This window comes from Rhinolophus ferrumequinum, chromosome 9, assembly GCF_004115265.2.
Source record: "Rhinolophus ferrumequinum isolate MPI-CBG mRhiFer1 chromosome 9, mRhiFer1_v1.p, whole genome shotgun sequence".
NCBI lineage: Eukaryota > Metazoa > Chordata > Mammalia > Chiroptera > Rhinolophidae > Rhinolophus > Rhinolophus ferrumequinum.
The window spans coordinates 49,505,992-49,531,123 of NC_046292.1; the positions used below are offsets into that span (position 1 = coordinate 49,505,992).

Below are 25,132 nucleotides of genomic sequence, written 5' to 3' on the forward strand. Positions count from 1 at the left end.
TCTTACTCCATATACAAGAATAAACTCAAAATGGATTAAAGAGTTAAATGTAAGACCCGAAACCATAAAACTCTTAGAAGAAAACATAGGCAGTAACTCTGAGACATTACCCTTAGTAATATTTTCACTGAATATATCTCCTTGGGTAAGGGAAACAAAAGAAAAAAATAAACAAATGGGATTACATCAATCTAAGAACTTTTTGCACAGCAAAGGAAACCATCGACAAAACAAAAGGCATCCTACTGAATAGGAGAAAATATTTACCAATGATACATCTATTAAGGGGTTAATAGCCAAAATTTATTTAAAAAATTCATACAGCTCAACACCAAAAAAACAAAAAATCCAATTAAAATAGGGGCAGAGGACCCAAATAGACATTTCCCCAAAGTGAACATACAGATGGCCAACAGACTTATGAAAAAATGCTCAATGTCATTAATCATCAGACAAATGCAAATTAAAGCCACAATGAGATATCACCTCATACCTGTCAGAATGCCCATCATGAAGAAATCAACAAGTGTTGGCAAGGATGTGGAGAAAAGGGAACTCCTGTGCCCTTTGAGGGGATTGCAAATTGGTGCAGCCACTATGGAAAACAGTATGGATGGTCCTCAAAAAGTTAAAAATAGAGCTACCTATGACTCAGCAATTCCACTTCTGGGTATTTATCCAAAGAAATCCAAAACACTAATTAGAAGAAAGATATGCACCCCTATGTTCACTGCAGTGCTATTTACAATAGTCGAGATATAGAAACAACCGAAATGCCCATCAATAGGTGATTGGATAAAGAAGTGGTACATACATACAATGGAATATTACTCTGCCACAAAAAAAGAATGAAATATTACCATTTGTGACAACATGGATAGACCTAGAGGGTATTATGCTAAGTGAAATAAGTCAGACTGAGACAGACACCTACCATATGATCTCACTTATATGTGGAATCTAAACAACATAAATGAAAAAACAAAAGAGAAACAGACCCACGGTTACAGAGGAAAAACTGATGGTTATCAGATAGGATGGAGTTGGAGTGCTGGTGAGAAAGGTGACGTGATAAAGAAGTACTAATTGATAGTTACAAGAGTCACGGGGATGTAAAGCACAGTGTGGGGAATATAGTCAATAGTAATAGTATTGCAAAAACTATGTATAGTGTCAGATGGATGGTAGACTTCTTGGGGGGATCATTTCATAAACGATATAGCTGTCTGACCACCACACCGTACATCTAAAACTAAGATAAAATAATACGGAATGTCAACTAGAATTTAAAAAACACAGTCACGGGGATGCCGGGTGGTGGGTAGTAGACTTGTTGGGGTTATCACTTTGTGAGTTACGTAAATGTCTGATCACTATGTTGTTCTAAAAAAAAAAATTCTAAGAGATAAGAAAGCATTATGCCATATTTTATGCAACCGTTCTTTTTATTTCTTAATGGTACACAAAAAATGGTGTGTCTTATACTTGATGAATTCCTGGATTCAATGAAATATTGTCCTAAGGGCACCACTGTCATCAACCCCACTGCATTTTGTGCAGTTTTCCCTCTTCCCTCCGAATCCCTCTTGTAACATATAGAACATGGGACCTTTAGGGTCGGTGTCCTGCCATCTGTTGATGTTCATTTCTTTCTTATTTTTCAGATAGCAAACACAGATGCAAGTTCTCATCTTTTCTTCCCACGCCCCAGTCCAGCATTCTGCCCACTCTGGAGATCACCGCCCTAGGGCGCTCCAGAGCACAGAGGAAGACCATTTCTCTGAGGAAAGTTATCTAATGAGTATCAACCAAGCGCCACGTCTCTGTGGCCGTGAAAGCCCAGAACATGATCTTGTAGAGCTTATCATATCTTGGCGCAGAATTCACCACATCGACTCATTCAGTCCTCGCTGGCTTTGGGGACAGGCTTTACTCACCGCATTTTACATATCGTCAGGGGAAACAGAGGTGTGGAGACATAATTACCTTGCTCAGGGCGACACAGGCACAGCCCACCAGCGGAGGGGCGGGTCCCTGGCCGGCTTTGACCCCTGCGTGGAAACCGCAGATGCTGGCGGGGAGCGTCGCGCAGCTGAATTCTATCTCCAGCCGCTTCCCCTCCGCCCCGCAGCCGCGGTCCGACCCCTGCGCGCCTCCACGCCGGTGCACCCCCGCGCGGAAGTGCCCACCCCCCGGGTCTGCAAGGCCGGCGCGGTGGCCGGAGGAGGGGCGCTGGCACCGAGAAGCCCCGATCGCAACACGTGCGTCCCAGAGCACTCGGGCCACCAGGGCCATACCGGCCCCCGCCCGCAGCAGACCATGCGCGGTGAGTGACCAGGAGCTCCGGGGGGTCAGGGGTGTCGGGGATCCCAGGATACAGTATGGCTGGAGTTGCAGTGCTTCTCTTCTCCCGGGGGGCTTGGGTGGTGGCCTCTCCTCGTCAGAATCCTCACTCAGGGTGCTGGGTTGGGGTTTGGCCAGAGGGAGGAGAGGGGGCCATCAGACTGAGTCCCGGGCACAGAATCACGGGGGGCTGAGGAAGGGAGGGGATGGCATCTGGGAAAGGACAGAAGGCACCCCTCAGTGTCCAGCCTTGGTCCAGGCCCACAGGCGTGACTCGGGGCTTGAAAATGGACCTCCTGTAAGATATTGAGGCTCTTATTTAGTCTGGCATGGGGGTGAATTGCCCCTTTCTTGGCAGCACTTTCCTGTGGCCTCCGTAGACAGACCCAGAGTCCCTGCCTGGCCAGTTACTAGCAGAATGCTGGGGTGAGCTGACTGGCCGGCCTCTGTTTTTTCACCTGTGAAGTGTCTGTTTAAGGAGGCCCTTCTTATCTCATTGAAGGGTGCTAAATATAAGACTTGTAAGAGATTAAGTTCTTATATATTAAGGTCTAGACATAGGCCTTAACAATAGTAACCCAAAAGCATACGAAAAGACTTTTCCCTTAAAGAACGGGGCAAAATTAGTCTTTATCCTTTATCAAACTCTGGATAATTGTTACAATCCCCTATGTATATATCCTGAGTAGATAAAATCTTTGTTGAACACCTATTATGTACCTGGCCCTTGGGTACACATTGTTATCCTATATAATGCTTCAAAACCCCAATGAAGTGGTTATTAGTATTCCCATTTTACAGATGTGGACATGTTTGCACTTTCACAGAGATAGTCTCACAAGTTTCTGGCTCCAAACTCTGAGCTCGTTGCTGTTGCAACTCAGGCTTATCCCGTGTTTCCCCGAAAATAAGACTGAGTTTTATATTAATTTTTGCTCCAAAAGACGCATTAGGGCTTATGGTCAGGGGATGTCATCCTGAAAAATCATGCTAGGGCTTATTTTCCGGTTAGGTCTTATTTTCAGGGAAACATTATAACATTATATCCTCCTCCTCTTGGGCAAACAAACATTAGATTCTCATTTCCCATTAAGAAGGAATGGTACAGTGCCCTATTTCTCTGTCCAACATTCTGTAACTGAAAGGACCTTAGTGGCTAAGAGCTGACACTCTTCTCTCCATTTTCATGTGAAATCCTCAATTTATTACTATCACTTTGTTAGGCAGGAAAGGTTCTGGAAGAGTTTGCAGCATTCTTTTAGCTTGTGTCATGTTTCTTGAATATCGTGATGTTTACATAGGATGGTAAATTCCCAAGTTTTGGCAAGCTTGGAATCTTTCCTGTATTAGAATGAATCTTAGTATGAAAAAAAATTCTAAAGCACCTGTAAGATTTTTATGGAAGAAGAATCCTCCAAGTACAGTAGATGTTACACATCATTTCTCAGTTGTGGACTTATTTTTGAGGTATCACACACCTGCTTTGTTCTCTAGCCAATTATTTGCCATCTTTGTAATTATACTCACAGCAGTCCACTCAACTTCCACATGTAAATGTGTGCAGACTCCTGTAAAGAGAGCTAAATCCCAAAGAAGTCTTGTCCAACTTCCTTTGCTCTTGGAATCTTGTGGTGCTCTTTACTAATGGTAACTGTTTTTTTTAAAGTACAGCTATGTATTGAACATCCCTTATGTTCAACACACTGTGCAGGTCACTGTAGGGAATATAAAGAAATGTAAGACTCAGTCTCTGTCCTCAAGAAGCGAAGACTGACTAGGGAGACAATAATTATGAGAATGCTTAATATGTCACAAATGATAGGTGACATGAAGTCACTTATTATGCAGGAGGTATGAAGCCTAGTTCTAATCAAATTAATCTTTCAGTGGTGAGCCAGATAAGTGGGCAAAGAGAGAGGTCAAAAAGCAAGACTCTCCAACATAATCCTGATAATATCCTTGAAAAGTAAGTGATATGATCATTTTTCTTCTAATAATAGCAGATAATATTTACTGAGCTCTTGCTACTGTGTGTCCCCTAAAGTAAGACCGGGTTTTACATTAATTTTTGCTCCAAAAAACACAGTAGGGCTTATATTCAGGGGATGTCATCCTGAAAAATCATGTTAGTGCTTATTTTCTGGTTGGGTCTTATTTTTGGGGAAACATGGTATATACCAGGCACTGGACTAAGAGCTTCTCGTCTCATTTAACCTCCCTAATAATTCTGTGAGGTAGAGACTATTTTTATTCTCATTTTACGGGAAACTCAAGCATGGAAGCTAGTTCTGATTAACTTAATTCTAAATTTTCTTCAGGGTTGTGTGTGTGTGTATGTATTATCTTGGTCACCTTACAGATTACTCCACCTATATGATAGAGGTACTGATAGTTACTTTATATAATAGAAGACCAAATACTAACAAGTCAGTTTTATGTGTTCTGAATTGTGATAAATTGCTAAGTAAATGCCTATAAAAGATTATTACGATTAGAATCTTAATGTACATCTCTTTTGCAGTGATACGCAGAGGAACAGGAAAACATGAAGTAAAATGTTAGGCAGAGATGTTGAGACATGAGGTTGTTAGTACAGAGACTTCTGGTGAATTCTTCGTCTATGTTAGAAACCTTGAGGAACATTACAGGATGGTGACCTTGAGGAACATTGCAGGATGATGACCTTGAGGAACATTGCAGGATGGTGACCTTGAGGAACATTGCAGGATGGTGACCACTAGTCTCAGTCCACCCACAGTGTGGACTGAGTGTGCCTCCAATTCTCTTAAGATAATTGTGAAATTCTTAGAAAACTTTCAAAACAAAGGAATTGTAATGTGCTTAATATTTTAATGCCTCATAGCACTTTATGAAAAAAACTCAGAGGTTGATGTTACAAGGTAAAGCAAAACTTGCCAGGATTTCACAGTACCCAAGATCCAAGGGTAAACCCTTAGCCCCCAAATAGGATGATTGAGGGTGTCCAAGGAGAGGCCTTTCCAATAAACTAAGAAAAGTCAGTGAAAGAGATTTGATTTTCTCAATAAGTGTCGACTATCATTTTTTCAAACAAGGAAAAAAGATTTTGAAATTTGAAGTTACTTGCGATGGTGAAACGGGAAGTGAAATGTGAAGTCCCTTGCGATAGAAGTGGAGGAACCAGAATAGCAGCCAGAGCCTCTAGCCCCAAACACTATGTTGTTTCCAGTTTGTCATCCTTTCCAATTAAACATGGCTTATATTCTTTATAGCTCTAGAAGGATGCAGAGAGTAAAAATAGAGAAGGTTGGATTGTTCAAATTTAATTGAACAAGTGTGAATATTGTGGGCTTGTGGAGCTCATCAAAGAAAGACAAGAGGAAATGTAGCAAATAACATCAGTTGATTTGAAAGTACCTTGTTTCTTCTATTCCGTGTCTTGTTTCTTCTTTCTTTATTTCTATTTTTTAATTGTTCTATTGAGGGAATGCTTGTCCAGTTTATAAGACCGTTCACAGTATAAATGATTCAGGGGGTGGGGCAGGATAAGGGTCTCTAATGCAGTTTACACTTGATCTCAGCCAAAAGGCCGCGAAGCAATCCCTGATGCATTTTAAATATAACTTGTTTACACACGACATTTTGGGTGCCTGTTTATTGTGTCCACCATGATATATCTGAGATGGAATATATATATCTGAGATAAAGACAAATAGAATTGATAGAAAGAACATTCCAGAAAAACAGAAAAGAAGGAATAAAAGTATAAGGGAATCTTGTTACGAAAAATGATAAAGGGAAAAGCGAAAACATTCTGACTGAAAAAAAAAAGAAGTACCCAAACTTCAGAAGTCTACTGAATTTGAGCAAGAAAATTCGTGCACATTATAAAATTAGGACTACAAATGCTTACCAGTGAGATGAGAGAAAATTCAAGACAGCCTCAGCAGCTTCATAAGAAAGGAAAGTGGGTGTGTGTCCAATTTGGCTCATGTAAAGGGTGATGGGATTATTGGATAGACAGATAAAAAAGCAGAGCGAGTTGATACGGTGTTACTTTCCCTTCCCCTTCAAGCCATCTAACATGGCATGAAGGGGCTGTTTTGATCAGAGACGGACAGGCCAGCATTTGTCTATATTATAGCGTCTTAGAGTCTTCACCAAATGGTAGACACAAGAGGGAAAAGGAGACAATGCTTCGGTCAACAGACTGTTTTGTTTTGCATGACTTAGCTCATAAAAAGTCATAGAGAAGACAAGGTTGGCCCAATGGTTAAGTTGCAAGTTAGCTACTTGGTGGGTTTGATTTTCCTTTTCCATCCTCATGGTGGAATGGATCATTAGAGATGGTTACATATCATATATGCACTGGGTTTTGTTGTTTCATCCTCTTTTGAGGGAGATGGATATCAGAAATAATGATTCAAACTTCTGAAAATTAAAGCATTAGGCATTGTAAGTGCTTTACTAGGTGGGTATCCTAAAGGTTGTATATAATGTGCATGGTGCCTGGAACAAAGATCAACAGACTGTAGCATTTCCATTAAATGCAGTGTTGATATTGGCATTATTTTTAATATTCTGCTGCCACTGCTGCTACTGATTGGAAGCAGTCTCATATGCTAGAAGTAAGGTTGGATTAGAAATCTGGAGACCTGTGTTTTGGTCTGGATTCTGCTATCAGTGTGACCTTTGGCAAGTCCCCTCTTTTCTCTAGGCCTCCATTTATCTATCTGTAAAATGGAAGATGTCTTTATACTGATCTCGTACCAGTAAGACATGTCTGTAGGTAGCTTTGCCAGAAGGGAAGGATTCTGTGCCCTGCTTCATCGAGTCAAATGGGTAATGGATGGCATGCATTTGTAAGACAGCCAGTCCTCCGTGCCCGCCAGAACCTTCATTTGGTTGTTCTACTGTGGCTCAGACTCAAATGTCAGCTGTTGGGAGGGGAAGGGAGCAGCAGGCACATGGTAGTTACTAGCAAACCATTGTGGTTCCCTCTTCCTCTGACTTATTAAATTATCGGATAGCCAAGGTTAAGAATAAAGAGTGCTACAATATGATATTCCCTAAAGTCTAACAAAACATGTGATTTCAGTACATTGAAAGTAGTGATTTAAAAAAGAAATGCAAACACAGGAGGCGGGAGGGCAAATGGGAGCTAACCTCCGTGGAGTGCCTGCTTTGTGCTCTTCTTACGGTCTGTGACACTATCTCATTAACCTTCCCAAAACCTGGTCTAGGTCTGTGTTACCTACTCTACACACTGCACGAATGAGGAAATGGCACTTTTACAGTTAATAGCACACAATGGAACTGAGATTCACTAGCTTTTTTTTCTTTTCCACCATACCATGCTGCCTCTTGAACTTACTATGGTGCTACAGAAGAAAAGTAATGTGGAAGTAGAAAGTGTTTCTGCCTATGTGAAATTATCACCTGTGGTAAGTAAGGGTTTTTCCTAGCCTCGTACAAGAAGATTTGAAGTAGTTGCATATTTTGTGTTTCTTCCTGGAGCAATGGGGGAAGGGACACACTGAGGGGTAACTGTTGCCTCTGCCTCCTGCCAGTGGCTCTATTTCTGGCTGGTCCCCCACCTCCCTCATTGAGACATTGTTTTCACTGTCTGGAAATTGTCACAACTTGAGTGATGAGTCAATGACATAGCATACTCTTTGTTTTTCTGATTCAAGATAGAGTTGTAGTTTTAATATCAACCCTCTAGGCAGGCTTGAATGAAGGATGTTTACAGTTGATAAAAGGTTTCATTTTATTGGAAGATACCTCATTTACTTGAAGGTCTTTGGGGTTCTGAGTTTCTTATAAATGGAGAAAGCTATTTTAGCTGGTATTCAGAGAAAATGTGCATGTTTGTGCTTGGATCAATGTATTATATAAATTCAAATTTATCCTCTATTTTGCCTATTTCATATATGAGTTTGTGTGTAGACATGTATATTTCATATGTATACATTTAAACATTTTTATAATAACCAACTGAATATTTTAGTATTGAATATTTTGCTATTTGGAGAATGTTACATAAATTTCAATGCTCACTGAAAGATACCCTGTAGATACCCTTTGCAGCTAGGAAGCAGAAACCTATTTAATGCCTCTGTATCTGTTTATTGAATTATCTTCTAGTTCAATTCATAATTTCCTTTATGGAGAATATTTCAAAATTTAATGAAGCAGCTAAGATAACTGCAATAAAATCTTGTTAATGGCATCAGTCACACTGTAGCAGAATAAGATTTAATATAGTTTTCACGTAATTACATTAAACTAAGAAGTTAAATTAATGAACACATAAAAACCATTTAAGTTTCATTCAGTTCAGCACACCTACTATCTGTCACAAATTGTGACCTCTGCCCATGAAGAGCTGGCAAGCTAATGGAGGAGACAGGTAGATACCTAAGTAAATTAGTTCTACTTATGGCAGATGCTAAGACAGGAGGATGCAGGACGCTCCGAAGATACTAATAGGAAGCTTCAGTCTGGTCTGAAGACATAAGTAAGGCTTCCAAAGATCTGACAACTTCTTTCCATCTTTACGACTACAACTGTGGTCCACATCATCATCCTTTCTTCCCTGGATCTCTGCAATTGCTTCCTAACTGATCTGTTTGCTTCCACTCTGGCCCACTTGCAAGGGGTTAAGACTGGTTTTTTTGTTTGTTTTTTTCATTTCTGCATATGTGTGCTTAATGTAATTCATATCCTGTAATAACCCCAGTTAAATAAATACATGAAATCTCTAATTAAACATCAGTGGATTCCCGTAGATTTGAGGGTAATAAAATCCACGCTCCCTTCCATGGCAAACACGCCCGTAGTAGATCTGGCTCTTGCCGTCTCCAATTTCATTTCATACTGTTCTCCCCACAGGCTCTTTCCCTAGCCACCTTGACCTTATTTCTGTCCCCACCCCCAGCAAGCTTGTTCCTGTGCCTCTGGCTTTGCTCTCACCATTTTCTCTGTCAGGAAAATTCTGAGTTTTCACTTGGCCTGTGCCAATCTCAGCTCAAGCTTCACCTGCTAGAAACAAGTTCATTGATCAGCCTTCTCTTTTCCCCAGTCTCTTTCTCCTTCTAGCCTCTCTCATGTTCTGCTTCTATCGTTATCTACATTATTTGATTGTTATTTCTTTGTCTTCTGTCTCCCCACTCCAGAATGTTGGTTCAATGAGAGCCAAACTCTGTCTATCTTCTTCTCCACTCTGTCCCAAGCCCCTGGCACAGAGAAACTGCTTCCTACGTATTTGTCGACTGAATGACTGAATAAAAGGTGTCTGAGCTGAATTGGGGTGGATGCATATTACTCCGCCAGTCTAAGAACAGTGTAGATGAACAAAGACACAGACACATGAATTGGGTGAGACGTGCAGGGGAACTAAGCAGCTCAGTGTAACTAGACAGCTGAGTGTCAGCAGAGAGTGCTGGTGGTAGATGTGGCTCGTGATAAAGAGAGGAATTAGCTCACAGAGGCCATTGTAAGCCATGACCTTGGGCTTGATGGTTTAGAGAGAGGGAAATGGTCAGATTTCTATTTACATCAGTGTTTCTCAAACATTTTTAACCAAGATCCACAAGGAATACATTGTATATTATCTGTAAACTGGGATTCTTCCCCAGATTTGAGAGGCCCTCATATTCCTTGGCTCATGGCCCCGTTTCTCCATCTTCCAAGCCAGCAGCCACAGATTCACTCCTTCACACACTACAGCTCTCTGTCTCTTTCATCCACTTTTAAGGACTTACGTGAATAGATCGGGCCCATTTGTATAATCCAGGACAACCTCTCCATCTCAAGGTCCTTAATTTTAATCACATCGCTAAAGTTCCTTTGTCATGTAACGTAATATATTCCCAGGTTCTAGGGATTAGGGCGTAGACATCTTTGGTGGGCCGTTATTCTGCCTACCACAGGGATGTTTAGGGAATTTTCTACAGTTCATATTCCTTCCCCCTCCCTGCCCTCTCTCCCTTCCTTCTTTTAATAACCATTTATTAAGTATTCTTTCCCAGTGCTCAGTGCTGGCACAGAGCAGTGTTCCTCCTCTCATGATACCTTAAATTCTAGCACAAAGATAGACGACAAACCAGTAATCAAGCAAATAAATCGAGTGGTTACAGATTGTACCGTGAAGGCAGTAATGAGTAAAAATAGCTAGTTGGGCAAGACCACTTTGGCTAGGTGGTCAGGGAGGGGCTCTCTGAGGAAGTGACACATGATATGAGATCTGAGGATGTGAGTAAGTCAGCCCCTAAAAACCCTGAAGAGAATGCTAGCAGAGGAAATGGAAAGTGCAGAGTCCCCTGGGCAGCAAAGGACATGTCTTGTTTAAGAAAGGTTCTGAAGGCCAGTGTGAATGGAGCAGAGTGAGCAGGGCAAAAAAGTAGAGTACATGATTCTGGCAAGACGGGAGCGGTGAGACCATGCAGTGGCTGAGACAGCATGTGTGGTAAGGACTTCGGATGTAACTCTAACAGCAATGGGGATCTGTTGAAGTGTTTTAAGTAGTGGTGGTATGAAGAGGTAACGTAATCTGATTTACGTTTTTAAAAGGTAGTCAACTATGTGGAAATGATTTAGAAACGGGCAAAGACGGATTGGAGAGACACATTAAGGGGCTACTTGAGTCCTCTAGGAGAGAGATGACAGTAGTTTGGACTAGGGTGAGGACAGAGGAAAAGGAGACAAATGGATTGATCTGTGATATATTTTGGAGGTAAAATTGAAGGGACTTAGTAATGGTTTGGTTGTAGGGGATGAGAAAGGGTAGAATCAAGGGTGACTTCTAAGTGTTTGAGCAACTGAAGGGATAAAAATGTAATTCACTGAGATTTAAAAAAAAAAAAAAGGCTAGGGGAAGAATCAGTTTAGAGTAAAGAGACCTAAAATTTGAACTGAACATGTTAATGTTGAGTAGTCTGTTAGAGGTCCAAGAAGAGATGCCGAGGAGACAGACGTGTGAGACTGGAGCGCAGAGAGATGTCTGAGTGGAAGGTATACATCAACATGCAGATGGCGTCTAGCACCGGGCAAAGATGAGATCCCCCGGGAGGGAGTAGAAACAGAGAAAAACTAATGTCTTGAGTGAACTGAGGTCCTCCAAGAGCTAGACATCAGGAGGTGAAAGAATAGCATATTGAAAAGATGCTAATATTATTTGGGGCTACCCTGAGTGATGACTAGGCTAGAGTTAGAGGAGTCAAAGGAGCAAGTGGGCCCTTTCTGAGAAGCCCACTAGGGCAAGACTGTTGTGTCTCTAGCACTTAATGTGCCTGGCACACGAAAGGCAGCCATGACTGTGGAATGAACAAGTGAATTTTTCTGAGGTTTTCCAATACATTCTGGCACATTTCTAGGTATGGGAATAAGAAGTGAACATTTCTATTAGCTGGTTCCCAGTGGCCTGGCATCACAGAACTTCCCAGCCTACTTTATGATTTTTTTAGCCCACCTTGAATAGAATTTAGAGAATTTGCTAATGACTAGTAGAGCCATCCCTTAGTCTTATATTTGGAAACAATCAGAAATCACCAGCTTGCATTTTCCAAACCGTTCAAAACGAAAATACTTAGTAAAATAGTAAGTAATAAACAAGAAAACACACAAGTAAAATTGAACTTCTATAGAAAACCCAAACAACCCCCTTGGAATTCCTCTCTTCCTGCCAAATACATCAATCTTTTACTAAGTTCCAGAGAGTGTTATGACCCACTTTTTAGATCTCCTTTTACTCCCAGAAGCACATGACTAGATCAGAAATTCTCATTAGTCTTGGGATTTCATGCTACATACTATGCTTGACTATGATGATTCATCCATCCTGTTTGGAAAAAAAAAAAAAATACTGTAGGACTGAGGCTTAGAAAGTTGAATAACTTGCCAGTAGTCTCAAAGTATTTAAACCTAAAGGTCATGTCTCTTTTCCCACCATTTGCTGTCCCCAAGAAGCTTAAGTGACATAGGGACTAGAGGTGGCTAAGATTTTCAATTTACTAGTTTTAGAGGTATATTTCATTATTTAAAAGAAAAACAAAATCTTAACAATGTAGAGAAAATTCAGGGGGTATTTTAAGCTCTTCTGAATGATGTTCGTTCTGGTATTTTCTGAATATATTTAACATGAATAAGTCTGTCTTCTTTTACAAGGAAAAACATAGCGGTGTATTCCAGAGGTGACGTTTCATGGCACATACAGGGAGAGTGTGCTGTTTGGCACTTATTTTTATCATCATGTCGTTGTTGGTTAAAGGGAAAATAGGTAAGTTATTTCTGTAATCTAATCTGTGAAAGGCTTTGTGGTTTAAATTTTCAGTTACAAATGAAATATACATTTGTGGTAAATAGTTGTTCTGATAGTTGTTCTTTTGTAGTCAACCTTCTGTCACGTAAGCAGATAAGTCTGGTTCTATGTATGTAACTAATATGTATTTTACTTAATTTATACTAATGATTAATATAAGAGTCCAGTCATATCATTTCCTCTTAAGAAAGTGGCTAGGTACAAAGTAATTTATAGATGATGTGATACAGAATTGCACACCTGAAATCTATGTAATTTTACTAACAATTGTCACCCCAATAAATTTAAAAAAAAAAAAAAAGTGGCTAGGTAACCACGCTCAGCATCATGAATTAATGTTTTACATTATAATGTATTTAATATAGTGTATTTAATTCACTTATTGGTGAATTCAGCTATGCTAAAAAAAATGGCTGGCATTTTCTTTGCTTTTTGTGTTGGGAGCTTGTTTTGGACTTTCTGGCTTATTAGAATCAAAGATCATAGAAGCAGAAAACAAACACATAAGTAAAAAAGAGACTTAGTTTTGGTTCTGAAAATAGAAGTGAGAAGTTATTTTGAATGAGTTTTCACTACTTTCTTTATTTGATTTAAATAACTTCTTTTAAACATCAATTCCTATTTATGATAGTTGATCTAAGCAATCTTACAATCACCCAAAAAAGACTTTCAATGGAGGCTTTAATCAGATCTAAAAATTTAGGGTGAATCTATAATCCTGAGGTTCTTAGCAATTACCAAGTACCACCAAAAACTGTTAATTCTGAATAGTTGTAATATTTATTTATACAGAAACTTATGGAGAGTAAGAATAGCCTCTATTTTAGAGTTGAATGGGGTAACTGGCAAATAGTAGATAATATGGAGAACTCTTTTAAAAAGAAGAATACATTTATGTAATTTCATATTAGCTGTATTGGATAATGTTTCATCCAGTCCAGGATCTTACATCCTGAAGGAATACCCAAATATGGCATAGAGAGAGAATTTCCATCCTTATTGCCAACTACAAACACACCAGAGCCCCTGGGTATTTTCTGTTATAAAATAATGTTATAGATTATACATACTTTATACCACAAATATAGCAAAACAGGGAATTATCCTTAAATCTGCCCCTTAAAGTTTATACTAGCTTTTTAAAATTGCTTTTCTTTTTTTGGTATGAGTTTTGAAGTAAGCATTATAAATCATAAATGGGGATGGAAACAAATGTGATTTATTCTGGGAAGTACTTTTTAGTAGTCTGGTGAATAATTTACATATAAAGAGACTGGCTTTTCCTGGAACTGTTCTTGAATGTTCTTCCAACCCTATTTTCTCACCCCTGTCCTATTTATAGTTCTGGTTATAGTATTACTGTTTTGAAAAGGATGTACAGTTTAATTCAAACACAGTTAGATTTCAATATGGTTGCCTTCTGTTCTCATTGTGCATCACCAGTACAGCCAGAACAACAGAGGTTATTTATCTTTGCATGATTTGATGGGGGTAATTTTACCCTGCTTTGGGGAATTACACAAACCCTCCATTTTGAAATGGGTTTCTTAGGTGCTGACTGAGTATTGCATTTGTATCTCACTGCAGATGTGTGCAAGAGAGGAGATGTGACTGTGAAGCCTTCCTATGAAATTTCACTTGGATCAGCTGTCAACATTTCATGCTCTTTGAAACCCAAACAAGGCTGCTCTCCGCATTCCAGTACTAACAAATTGATCCTCTACCAGCGTAATAGAACAATCAAGTTACAGGATGGTGACTCCCTCAGTACTCAAGTCTCAGGTCTTCCTCTGGGTACAACACTGTTTCTCTGCAAACTGACCTGCAGAGGTGGTGTGGAGATTCGAATATGTGGGGCAGAGATCTCAGTTGGTGGTGAGCATTTCATTCTAAATTCCTAAAAATTGGTGATCTTTAGGTATTTGTCATGTGTTAAGCAGAAATCCAAATATAGGATAGTGTTCTTTCTTCTCCTACCACATGGACATATTTTTATCTTGATAGCACCATGAGCACCTCAATGTGAGAAGTCTAGAAATCAATTAAATTGAGGTCTTGTTTGGTAAGCCTCTGTTCTGATTCCCTCTCTCTCTCTCTCTCTCTCTCTCTCTCTCTCTCTTTCCTCCCCTTCCTCTCCTCCTCTCTCCTTCACTCTCCTTCTCTCTCCTCCTCCCTTGCTCCCTTCCCTTTTTGTCCCATAAGACCATTTACCTGTTGTCCTTGGACTCCAGTAGCAGGAAAGTAAATCTCTGCAGCTGAGTCTTCATGCCTTCTTGACTTAGGAGAATTTGTTCAAAGCAGTAACGTCCTAAAAAGAAGAAAGAGATGTCTCTTTTGACTTATGCAGCCCAGACTGACTACCCTAGACTGAGTACTTCTCCCCTCTCTAAGTTAATGCACAAAAAATAGTTCTTCCATCCACATTCACTCCTGACCACTGGTTATCATACTTAGCAGAGGTTAAAAGAAAACTATCATTATACTTATTAACTTTTCCTGAGTTTTCTAGAAAACTACGTGAAGCAAAACTGACATGCTAATACTTCATGGAGGGAAGGGAGTTACACAGTTCCAGGGAAGGAAGAGTGAGGGAGTGAGCCAGGAAAGTAGCAGAGCAGATACAAGGTGGTTAAGTAACTGAGCTGTCTACCATGGGTCAAAGTTCACCCACAGAGCATTAGCTCCCCCATACCGCTGGACACACTGCTGGTCCCTCCAGGCAGCTGCTGGGGGTAAGAACTAAGATATCAGAGTTGGCATCTGCAGCATGAGTCACAATGCACAGGGTGAACCAGCAGAGCACCTGCCTGCAGCTTGCAGTCTGCAGCATGCAGCCTTAACAGCCCAGCCAGACAAGCCAGTGAGTGTGCATGGGCCCTGAGAGATCTCGTGGCACTCTGTGCCTGTGCGGTTCCAGGGAAACTCCAGAATGGCAGGTAAGAGGCATGAGGACAGTAGGAAAAAGTGCTGCAGCAGTCTGACCAAGATGCAAGGATAGGGTCCCAGTCACAAAGACAGTGATATAGAGCTCAATGAGGCTCTTTTCAGGAAAAATGGAAACTTCTTCTTTCTGACCTGTAACGATACGGCTGGTGGCAGGCAATCTTCCTAAGGGTCACCAGAAGTATTGAGCAGAATACTGATCAACGGGCAAGCAAATCTTTGGGGAGTAAGGAGACATAAACTAGGTCCAAAATTCTTCTTCCAGCTCAGGGTCTCCTGTTCCCACCACTTATTCCCACCACTTACGGTCACTTACTGTCAGCTCTGACAGCCTGTGGTGTCATAAAACGAGCATGAGCTTTGAATTCCAACCCTGCCACTAGCAGTGTACCCTTAGACAATTTCAATTCTCTGAGCCTCAATTTCTTCATCTACACTGTGAAGATACTAACACCTACCTCATCAGGTGCTTGCAGTATATTAGATGGTACCTTGTATATGAAGAGCTTCATCTAGTACCAGGCACCTAGGAGGCACTTAGGTGATGAGCACTAGGGTTGCACTTTGGTCCAGTTTTACTCTTTGCTTCATGTGTGCAGCATGCTGTAGCTGAGCATGCTTCCCTTAAACAAGTATAAGCATTGGTTAGAGACAAGGTGAAAAATTACCTAACAAACACCAGTGGTCCTCACCTGCCTCGTCCTCAGAACACCAGAATATTTCACCCAGGTAATTCACCATTTTACCAAAGCGACATTGCATGTTTGTGTTAGACATTCCCAGTCCTGTGATGTCAGTTCCAGATACCCAGTGCTGCTGGTGTTTTCCTTTTCAGTAGGCTAACAACATTCTTGGCAGTCGGTATCCTTGCAGATGTCCTTCGCCATTCCGTCCCATTTCCCTGTCTTTGCTCAGGTACATTAGAGTGCTACAACTCCTTTTTATGTTTCACTTTTCCATCCGGAGTATGCAGAGGCATTTTGCAGCATCAGAAGATCTAGGGAGATGGTGAAGAGGATCTGGAGCAGCTCAGTTGGGGGGTGCTGCCAGCATGTTGCTTGCGCAATGTGCTCAAGCCTTAACCACACCATCAAATGGCTGCTGTCTGAGCAAGTTTAGCACCTTTGAGGTCAAGGACAGACTGGAAGCAACACCTTTTTCTGAGTATGACTAGTCATTCCAAGAAAAGAAACAATGAATGTTGGTTTCACCCAGGGTAATAAACCAAATCCTATCTAGTGAAGGACTAAGCAGACCATTTTCTTTTTTGTAATCGGCAATAGTCCATACTGCCATTGCATAACCTGAGAGGGCCTGTCATAAAGTTGACTGGTTCTTCGGAACTGGGAAGGGGAAATAGCCTTTAAGCCTTTTCTTCCCTGCCCCTTCCTGGGCTTGTGCTGCTCTGCTGCCCAGAGCTCATCTAGACTGTGTAGAAACTAAGCAATCAGTGGTCTAGCTTAATCTCATAGGATTGATCCACATAGGATTGCCTGTTTCGATAATCAAGGCAATAAATGAAACAATGAATTCTTACTGGGTTCTTTTCAATATATGTTTGGTTATTGATTATTTCTGAGAGCCATTTTTCTCAGGCGTTTTTATTAACTATACTAAGTGGGGTTTTTAAGAACAATAACAATAATATTCAACAATTTGTTATATTGTAAACTATTTTAATTTTTAGAGCTTTTTATTTCTGTTATTTCCTTGGCATAAGTTATTATACATTTGTATCGAGGAGAATTAGGTCTGTTTTCCCCTGGGACACACAGTCCAGGGGACTGCCAAAACCAAGTCCTGAGCTGAGATAGATACTTTGATTTTATGGTCCACGGAACTCACATTGAGAAGATGATTTGTTGGTTAAACCTGTGGTCTTTAAAATGAGAGTCTCTGCAAACTTTTAGGAGTAAAGGTGAGGATGAGGACTAACTTTGTCATTATGTAAAAGTGTCATGTACTTTATATCTATCTCATTTGATCATCAGAAGACCCTATGCATGGTTAGGGTAAAAATGGTGGTTTGAACACATGTATTTACTTTCATTCCCCCTGAAATAAAGTCAAGATGCAATAAGGAAAGTTTTCTAGAGACACAAACCCTAAAGAACAAAAACAATGAGAGGGGAGACATATCAATAGCATTTTGGAAGCTGGAAAGCAGGTGAACCAATGCTAATTGGCTTAGCCTAATGCTGGCAGTGAGAAATTAAGATGCAACCTGATTTCATGCAGAAGCTCCTACCCTAGAAAGACTCAGACATTGATGATACCAGGTACTTTTGAACTTTTGAGAATCCAAAACAATGAAAGAAAATAGACCCTCATTAAGCACATCTTTGTGAAAATTCAGAAAAATGGGGACAAAGAGAAGATTCTACAGTCTTCCAAAAAAATAAATAGACCATTACAATGGTTCAAGAATCAGAATGGGTTTGGGCTTCTCAACAGCAACCTAGAATGTAAAAGACAAAAGAGCATGATCTTCAAAATCCTGAATGAAAATGCTTTTCAACCTAGAATTCTATACTCAGCCAAAGTATCAGTCAAATGTGAGGGTAGAATAAAGACATTGTTAGCCAAGCTCAAAAAACTTCCTCTACTGCATCCTTTCCCAGTTAACTACTAAATGATGTGCTCCACCAAAACATATAATTAAATCAAGAAAGATGAAAGCATTGGATATAAGAAACAGGAGCTCCAACAGAAGAAAAAGGAGAAGGCATTTTTGGGACACTGAAGATTGCCAATCCCAGAATGACAGCTGGGTAGCAGGTGTAGAGGCAGACCCATTGTATTGGAAAGTTCACAAGGCTCCAAGAAAGAGGTCTTCAAGCAGATGAAATTGATAGAATTCTCCGTGCATCTGAACATGTTGAACAATGATTCAAATAATTGGCCTGAGAGTTTGGAACTATATTAATAATAATAATATATATTAGTAATAAAACCTAAACAAATGGAAAACCAAGAGAATTAATTACTAAGTCCAAGATAAACAAAAAGTTGTATATAAAATGAAAAGTTAACATAGTATTTTATGTAGCTCAGTCATAAGTAATGTATATAGATGTATAAAGTATATATATATACACTTATATATGTATATATATATATACATATATATATATATATATATATATATATATATATATATATATATATATATATACAAGGAAAAGAGTCTATCCTAGGAAAAGAGTTTATTATTCTATTAAAACTATATGAGCTGCACTTTGTTATACCCATTTTATAGGTAAAGACACTGAAGGTCTGAGAAGTTAACTTGGCCAAGGTCACACAGTGCTCAGTCTATGGTGTGTGCCGAGGACAAAAAACATGTATACCATTAATTACAGCTTGTTTCAGTGCAAACGATATCTAGGGCTTCAGGGGATACTTGTTTTATCTCACCAAAAAGGAAACATCTTTCTACACGTGGGTCCAGTATGAGGGTAGAATAAGATGACTGTTATATCTGAAAAACTGTGGGTTCTGTCTTTGACTATAAAATGTCTTCATTTAAAAATACACACCTTCCAATAGAAAGAACTATGTCTGCCTGTACACCTTTGTATTTCCACAGCTAGAACTATGCCTAGCCCATGGAAGGTACTCAATGTCTGTGTACATAAAGAATTAACTTATAAATATTCATAAACTACTCCAAGTGATGCTGCAGAAATTAGATTTAGGTGATATAGCCCAGAAGGCTATGACGAGGGCCAGTGAGTAAAAATATCTTGGCAGCATATTTCAGGTCAATGGAGAAAAAGAGCCCCTAATTTTTAAAGGTTGCTAATATTTGAGTAGGCTTCATTCTGAAAAGGTAAATTCATCATCACTGGGGTAATGGACCTAGCATTAAATGTTCACCTGTTAGGGAGAATGGAATATGGTGGTGAAAGGCTTGGACTCAAGTTAGCCACCCCTTGGCTGGAGTCCTGATTCTGCCACTTTGTGGTTTTGTAATCTTGGGCAAGATGCTTAACCTTTAAGTTTTAGTTTCCTCTTCAATGAAATGAAGATAAAAATAGTATGTACTGAATGTTGCTGCTGTGATGTCTAATTGAGAAAAAAAATGCATATAAAGCACTTAGCATAGGACTTGGTATATAGTAAATGTTAGATCCATGTTCACTATTACTACTATTGTTAGTAAAAGAAATTCATACCTCAGAGGCAAATTTGAACTTGATAGAATCTAAAATAGCTCTCAGCTTGTCTAGATATGGGAGACATAGGAAAAGTGTTATCTTGTTGGCAAATAATAACAATGTGATTGAAATATCACCTGTGTGCTATTGAAAATATATGGTTTTGCCATTTATTTTTAAAGTTGTTCCAGAACAACCTCAAAACTTGTCTTGTATACAGAAGGGAGAACGTGGGACTGTGGCCTGCACCTGGGACAGAGGACGAGACACCCACCTATATACTACATATACTTTACAGTGAGTGAGAGGCTGTTTCTACAGCTTTTCTGTGGGTCTTCTGTTAGATGACATTTAGAAATCTCTAAGAGTTCTAGTTTTACCAAAGAGAAGAAACAATAAACACCTCTGGATAATTAGGTACTTTAAAAAAAAAAAAGCGCCTAGTGTTCATCAGTTGAAACAGGTTCATTCATCTAGTGTGAGAACTAAAGTCTTAGGTTTGACGTTTAACTCAGAGTTCTTTTCAGGGCATCTAAGGCCCATGTTATGGATGTTCTTCCCTGCTCTAGTTGGGCTAAACTGGCTGCATTATATCCCTTTCCTCTTTTGCAGTTGCAGACTCATGAGGTCATGATATATAGACTCTTCCTTGTGGTAGCTTTCCATTAGTCTTGGAGGAGTTTCTTCTCAAAGCACCTTTGCCTGATTTGAGAGTCCAAAAAGAGAGCGTCTGAGAGAGTCTGTTCCTTGGAGTTGATTCCATAATCCCATCCAAAGATCCAGCTGAGTTACACTAAATGAGCAAGAGATGGCGGAAAGGAAGTGGGACCCAGGGTTCCAGTCTGTACTAGGAGCTGGCACTTCTGTGCCCTAAATGGATCCTTTGGAGAATGATTGCATCTGCCATAAGAAGCTAAGATGTCAGTGGGGTTTTGGGAATTCAGGCAATGTAGGTATGGTCGTTCATTTACACGAACGTCAAACAAATTTCAGTCCTACCAAAAAAAGGCAGGGAGGGTGGGAATACGGTCCCATTTGGGCAGGGGGGGAATATGGTCCCATTTATGACTGTAGATTACAAACAATCCTATAGTATATCCCCTTGCAATAAGAGTGATCTTTAAAAACTGTCTAGAACTTTAACTAGGTGAACATTTTGTTCATTTGTACTAAAAGGAGAAAATATCACATAGAGTGTCTATCCTGCTAACACAATTTTTTTATTTACAGGTTAAACGGACCAAACAATTCAACTTGGCAGAAGCAATGTAATCATTGTCATCATTTGGACCTTGGAATCAACCTAACCCCTGAATCACCTGAATCCAGTTATGTAGCCACGGTTACCGCTATCAATAATCTTGGAAGTGCTTCTTCATTTCCATTTATATTCACATTCATGGACATAGGTACGTTTTATTTCACTTTTTATAGGTGTCATACACTGGCACATGAACATAATTTTAAAAATCACTTAAATGTTCTATATGTGATTGTTTCAAAATGGACAGTGGTTGATGGAAAGTAGCAAATAGGCATAGGCAAAGGACAGATGCTACTTTGATACAAGGAAAAGGGTGTGTGATCCTAGAGCTCTGTAGATGTGGCTATGTAAAATTATTCTTTCTATTGGAGAAATAAGAGCCCCTAGCTTCAAATCCCATGAAGCGTCCAGCTGCCAGTGATACCATCTGACTACTAAGGAGAAGGTCCTATGAAGTTATTCAAAAGCTCAGTGTAAGCCCTTCTTGGCAGAGGTGTCTTTTTACCCCCATGGCTACTCCACTGTTCTAAGTTAGGCTACATGTTCTGGGCTAGAGCAGCTGATGCAAACCAGAAGTAAAATGTATCAGGATTCAAATTCATCTTGCTCTGAGAATATTTACCTCCACCTCTCTCATCAGCTTGGTGGCTGCAGTGAGCCAGTTGCAGCACATTTCTGAGCAAACATAATTGGCCCAGTTGAATCAAAGGCCAGTCTCAGGCATTCCCAAATTCCACCCATCCCAGGTAGGGTTTCTGGTCTGCTTGAAGTTCCAGCCTCATACTATATGTTTCTCTTCTCTCTTCCCACAGCACCTCTTTTCATTCATACTGCTAACTACAAGTCTGAACATAAGCATTTGCTATGCATTTTCCTATGACACCTCCCCATCCTACCTTTCATCCCTTTATAGAGACTATTCATCTCGAAGCCACCTTCTTTTCCTCTTTCCTTCTATCCTTTTGGTCCTATGTCCCTTTCCTGTAACTATTTCTACCAATATTTCTCATTAGCCACCTCTGCCTTCTCAGCCATTGCAACTCTTGGGTTTGGCACTTTGGTTTTCTTTAAATCATTGAATTAAATGGAATTGACATGATCACTAATGTTGGTGGTAGTTTATTTGGTAAAAGGAGGATCGATTAAGGGGGATTATTTTAATGACTCAGAAGCGATCAAACTTCTTATTTCTAAAAGCCAGGGACTTGCCTCTTATTTATTGCACCAAATTTGATGGTTTTAACTCATCTTAGAAATGAGTTTTGTTCAACTCTTTATAGCTCATGTCTACGTATAAGGCAATTTCTGACCATGGAGCCCGAATCACACTTTTTGGTTTGTCCTGGTTACCAGTGATGCCCCTTCCTCCGTGGGACCTCAAAATCCAATTTGTCAATGCCTCTGTGAGCAGATGTAGTCTTCAGTGGAGAGATGAGGACCAGGTGCTGCATAACCGACTCCGATACCGTCCCAGTAATAGCAGATCCTGGAATATGGTAATTGTCTTTAGAGTGAAGGGCGGAAACAAGGAGGGTTTTTACTATTATTGCACAGATCTCTGTCTTCATACCATCCAAATGTGGAGTTTAAGAATATTTAACCCCAAAGTATATACTAGAGATACACTGGAAAGTGATACACACCTCTGTTTATTTAAGATATACCTTGAATTCTGATCACTGATTTTGAAATTTTTTAAGTCACAAGCTTCCATAAACCAGTATTAATTTTGTATAATTTTGAGTGACCCCCGACCCCATTATTACTTTTTAGTAATTTTTCAGCATATTAGAAAGAGAAATATTAGGGAATGTCCATAGAGGCTTAGATAGAATTTAGTATTCCAAAGATAAAGCCCTGCACTTTGATATATTATTAGGCATTAATTTTTTACAATAACAAGTTTAGGATTATAATCTCTTTCAGTATTGTTGTAAAATATAATGGCTTATAATGACAATGGATGAGTTTCACATATAGCTGATGCTCAAGAGAGTTATAGTAAATAATTAAATATTTCTTATATAATTAAAGTTTTCTGTTTGAACCCAGTTCTGTATCTGTGTTAAAATATGCATCACATTCTAATTGTGACCAAATGAAAAATAATCTCTAACGTAGAAACTTCTCCAAGGCCTTTTTGAAAACTAGTAGTTTTCAACGTTTAGTCCTTTTTCAGCTGGTTTCCAGATCCCCTGTGGAACTAGTATAGATAGGTTCTTAATCTCAGCAATTTTCTTTTTATGAGAAGCTGTTATTTCAGATTAACATTATGTGTTTTCAATAACCCAGTCATTGATATTGCTTCACGTTGAATGTGAAGTACTGAAAAAGTAAAAAGGTTTATCTGGTCTAGTTTTTACCTTTATGTTAAAATTACTTAAATGAATTTAGTATTAATAGGCATCTTTGAAAATCTGTCTCATTCAAGGTTGATACTACAAATGCCAAAGGAAGACATGATTTTCTGGATTTGAAACCATTTACAGAATATGAATTTCAGATTTCCTCTAAGCTACATCCTAATAAAAGTATTTGGAGTGACTGGAGTGAAGCATTGAGAATACAAACACCAGAAGAAGGTATGTTTCAAAAAAAAAAAAAAAAAGAAAGAAAGAAAGATGGGGGGTTGGGCAAGAAAGGAGGGAAAGAGGAAAATACAATGATTTCCTTGGTATGGAATCTCTAAAATACTGGTACTGAATCAAAAAGTATGATTGCAATGATTAACAAGTTAATTTTGACATGAACTTAAGGACTGAAACTGTCCAGGGAGATATGTTTATATTGGTAGGAAATTTTTAACATTAGGTAAGTCTTACTGTTGTTTGCCACAGGTTTGGCATGTTGCTTACAAGCTTATGCCTCAGTAATGTTTGGTTTTCACTTACTATCACAGTAACTCTCTCTTACACCACAAAGGTAAACCAGAAATTGATTTCATTCTTTTATAAAAGTTAAATCTTGATGCCCTTTACCTTTTGGATTCTATGAAAATTAATATGGTTTTATAAGCCACACTAAAAGCTTTAAAGAAGGAAGACTCTGAAGACGTAACATTTTAAAGTAAAATTTAACATCCAGCCATCTTTTGTCCTCCAAATATTGCAGCATTGCACTTCTTCACGCCTTTGATACTCACTGCCACCAGACTGTTCATAGCTATGAAAAGGATATCAAATATATTTTTAGACTTACATACTTTTCTTTTTGGTAATTACAGGGGAGACAATTTTATTGAAGTGATCAAATATTTTATTGAAGCACAAATGCTTATGTGACCTTTATGCCAATATTAACAAATCTTTGGAGACAAAAAACAGCCATCTGAGTATTAGTTTTCAAAAGCTCTCAATTAGTAATGTAGTATGGAACTTTATATAATTTGTGCAAATTTAGCTTAGAGGAAAAATTATTGGCATATAACCCATTGCTTTATTATCTGGAGATTTTGTAATATTAATGTTTATTTGTGAAACTCATGGATGTGTGTGTGCATATAAACTTGTGATTAAGTTACATTCATTTTTTTGTGAAGTACTAATGGCTTTTGGTAGCTGATGACATTATCAAAGATACCTCAATGACATTCAAGGACCTAAAGAACCTATTAATAAAACACAATTCCTAATATATAAATTGTAGAATAATTGTATATTTTTCCTTTCTCCTTGTATGAATTCCGTCTCTCTATTTAAAAAAATAATGTTTAAAAGTGAATTCATCCAATAAATTAGAATTTATTTCCTCTCATTTTAAGATAAAAATCTCTGAAATTAATGTTGAGCCACTTGGTCACTGCTTAAATGCTTGCCATTTTTATAATTCAGAGTTTACTCTTATTGTCCTTTTGTTATACGTAGTCAACCTAATGTAACTTTTAAAAATATCTCATGGGTTAGATTTTGTTTATACATAGCACAGATAAAATTAATGAAAATGGGCCATATTTTGTGTCCAAATCCAAGGTAGTAAATAGGCTAAGAAATATTTAAGTTATATCACATTAGGCTAAACTATAAATAAGGAAAACTCTGGGCTTGTGAATTCTTATCATTCTTACTCACATTGGATAATGACCTGTTTAGAGATGTGTGAAAAGGTTTTAAGTGTTTATCTGTT

At 39.0% G+C, this 25,132-nt stretch overlaps 1 protein-coding gene across 1 annotated transcript in view; it reads left to right on the forward strand.

The window, feature by feature from the left end:
• Positions 1-2,067: 2,067 nt before the first annotated feature.
• The window catches only part of IL12RB2 (interleukin 12 receptor subunit beta 2), a 69,939-nt gene continuing 46,874 nt past the window's right edge, over positions 2,068-25,132 (forward strand). Inside the window, exons 1-8 of the mRNA XM_033115328.1 lie at positions 2,068-2,326; positions 7,710-7,766; positions 12,490-12,601; positions 14,231-14,518; positions 19,929-20,043; positions 20,977-21,155; positions 22,364-22,506; positions 23,442-23,592. Coding sequence (XP_032971219.1) covers positions 12,526-12,601; positions 14,231-14,518; positions 19,929-20,043; positions 20,977-21,155; positions 22,364-22,506; positions 23,442-23,592 — 952 coding nt within the window. The 5' untranslated portion in view covers positions 2,068-2,326; positions 7,710-7,766; positions 12,490-12,525. The remainder of the gene's footprint in view (positions 2,327-7,709; positions 7,767-12,489; positions 12,602-14,230; positions 14,519-19,928; positions 20,044-20,976; positions 21,156-22,363; positions 22,507-23,441; positions 23,593-25,132) is intronic.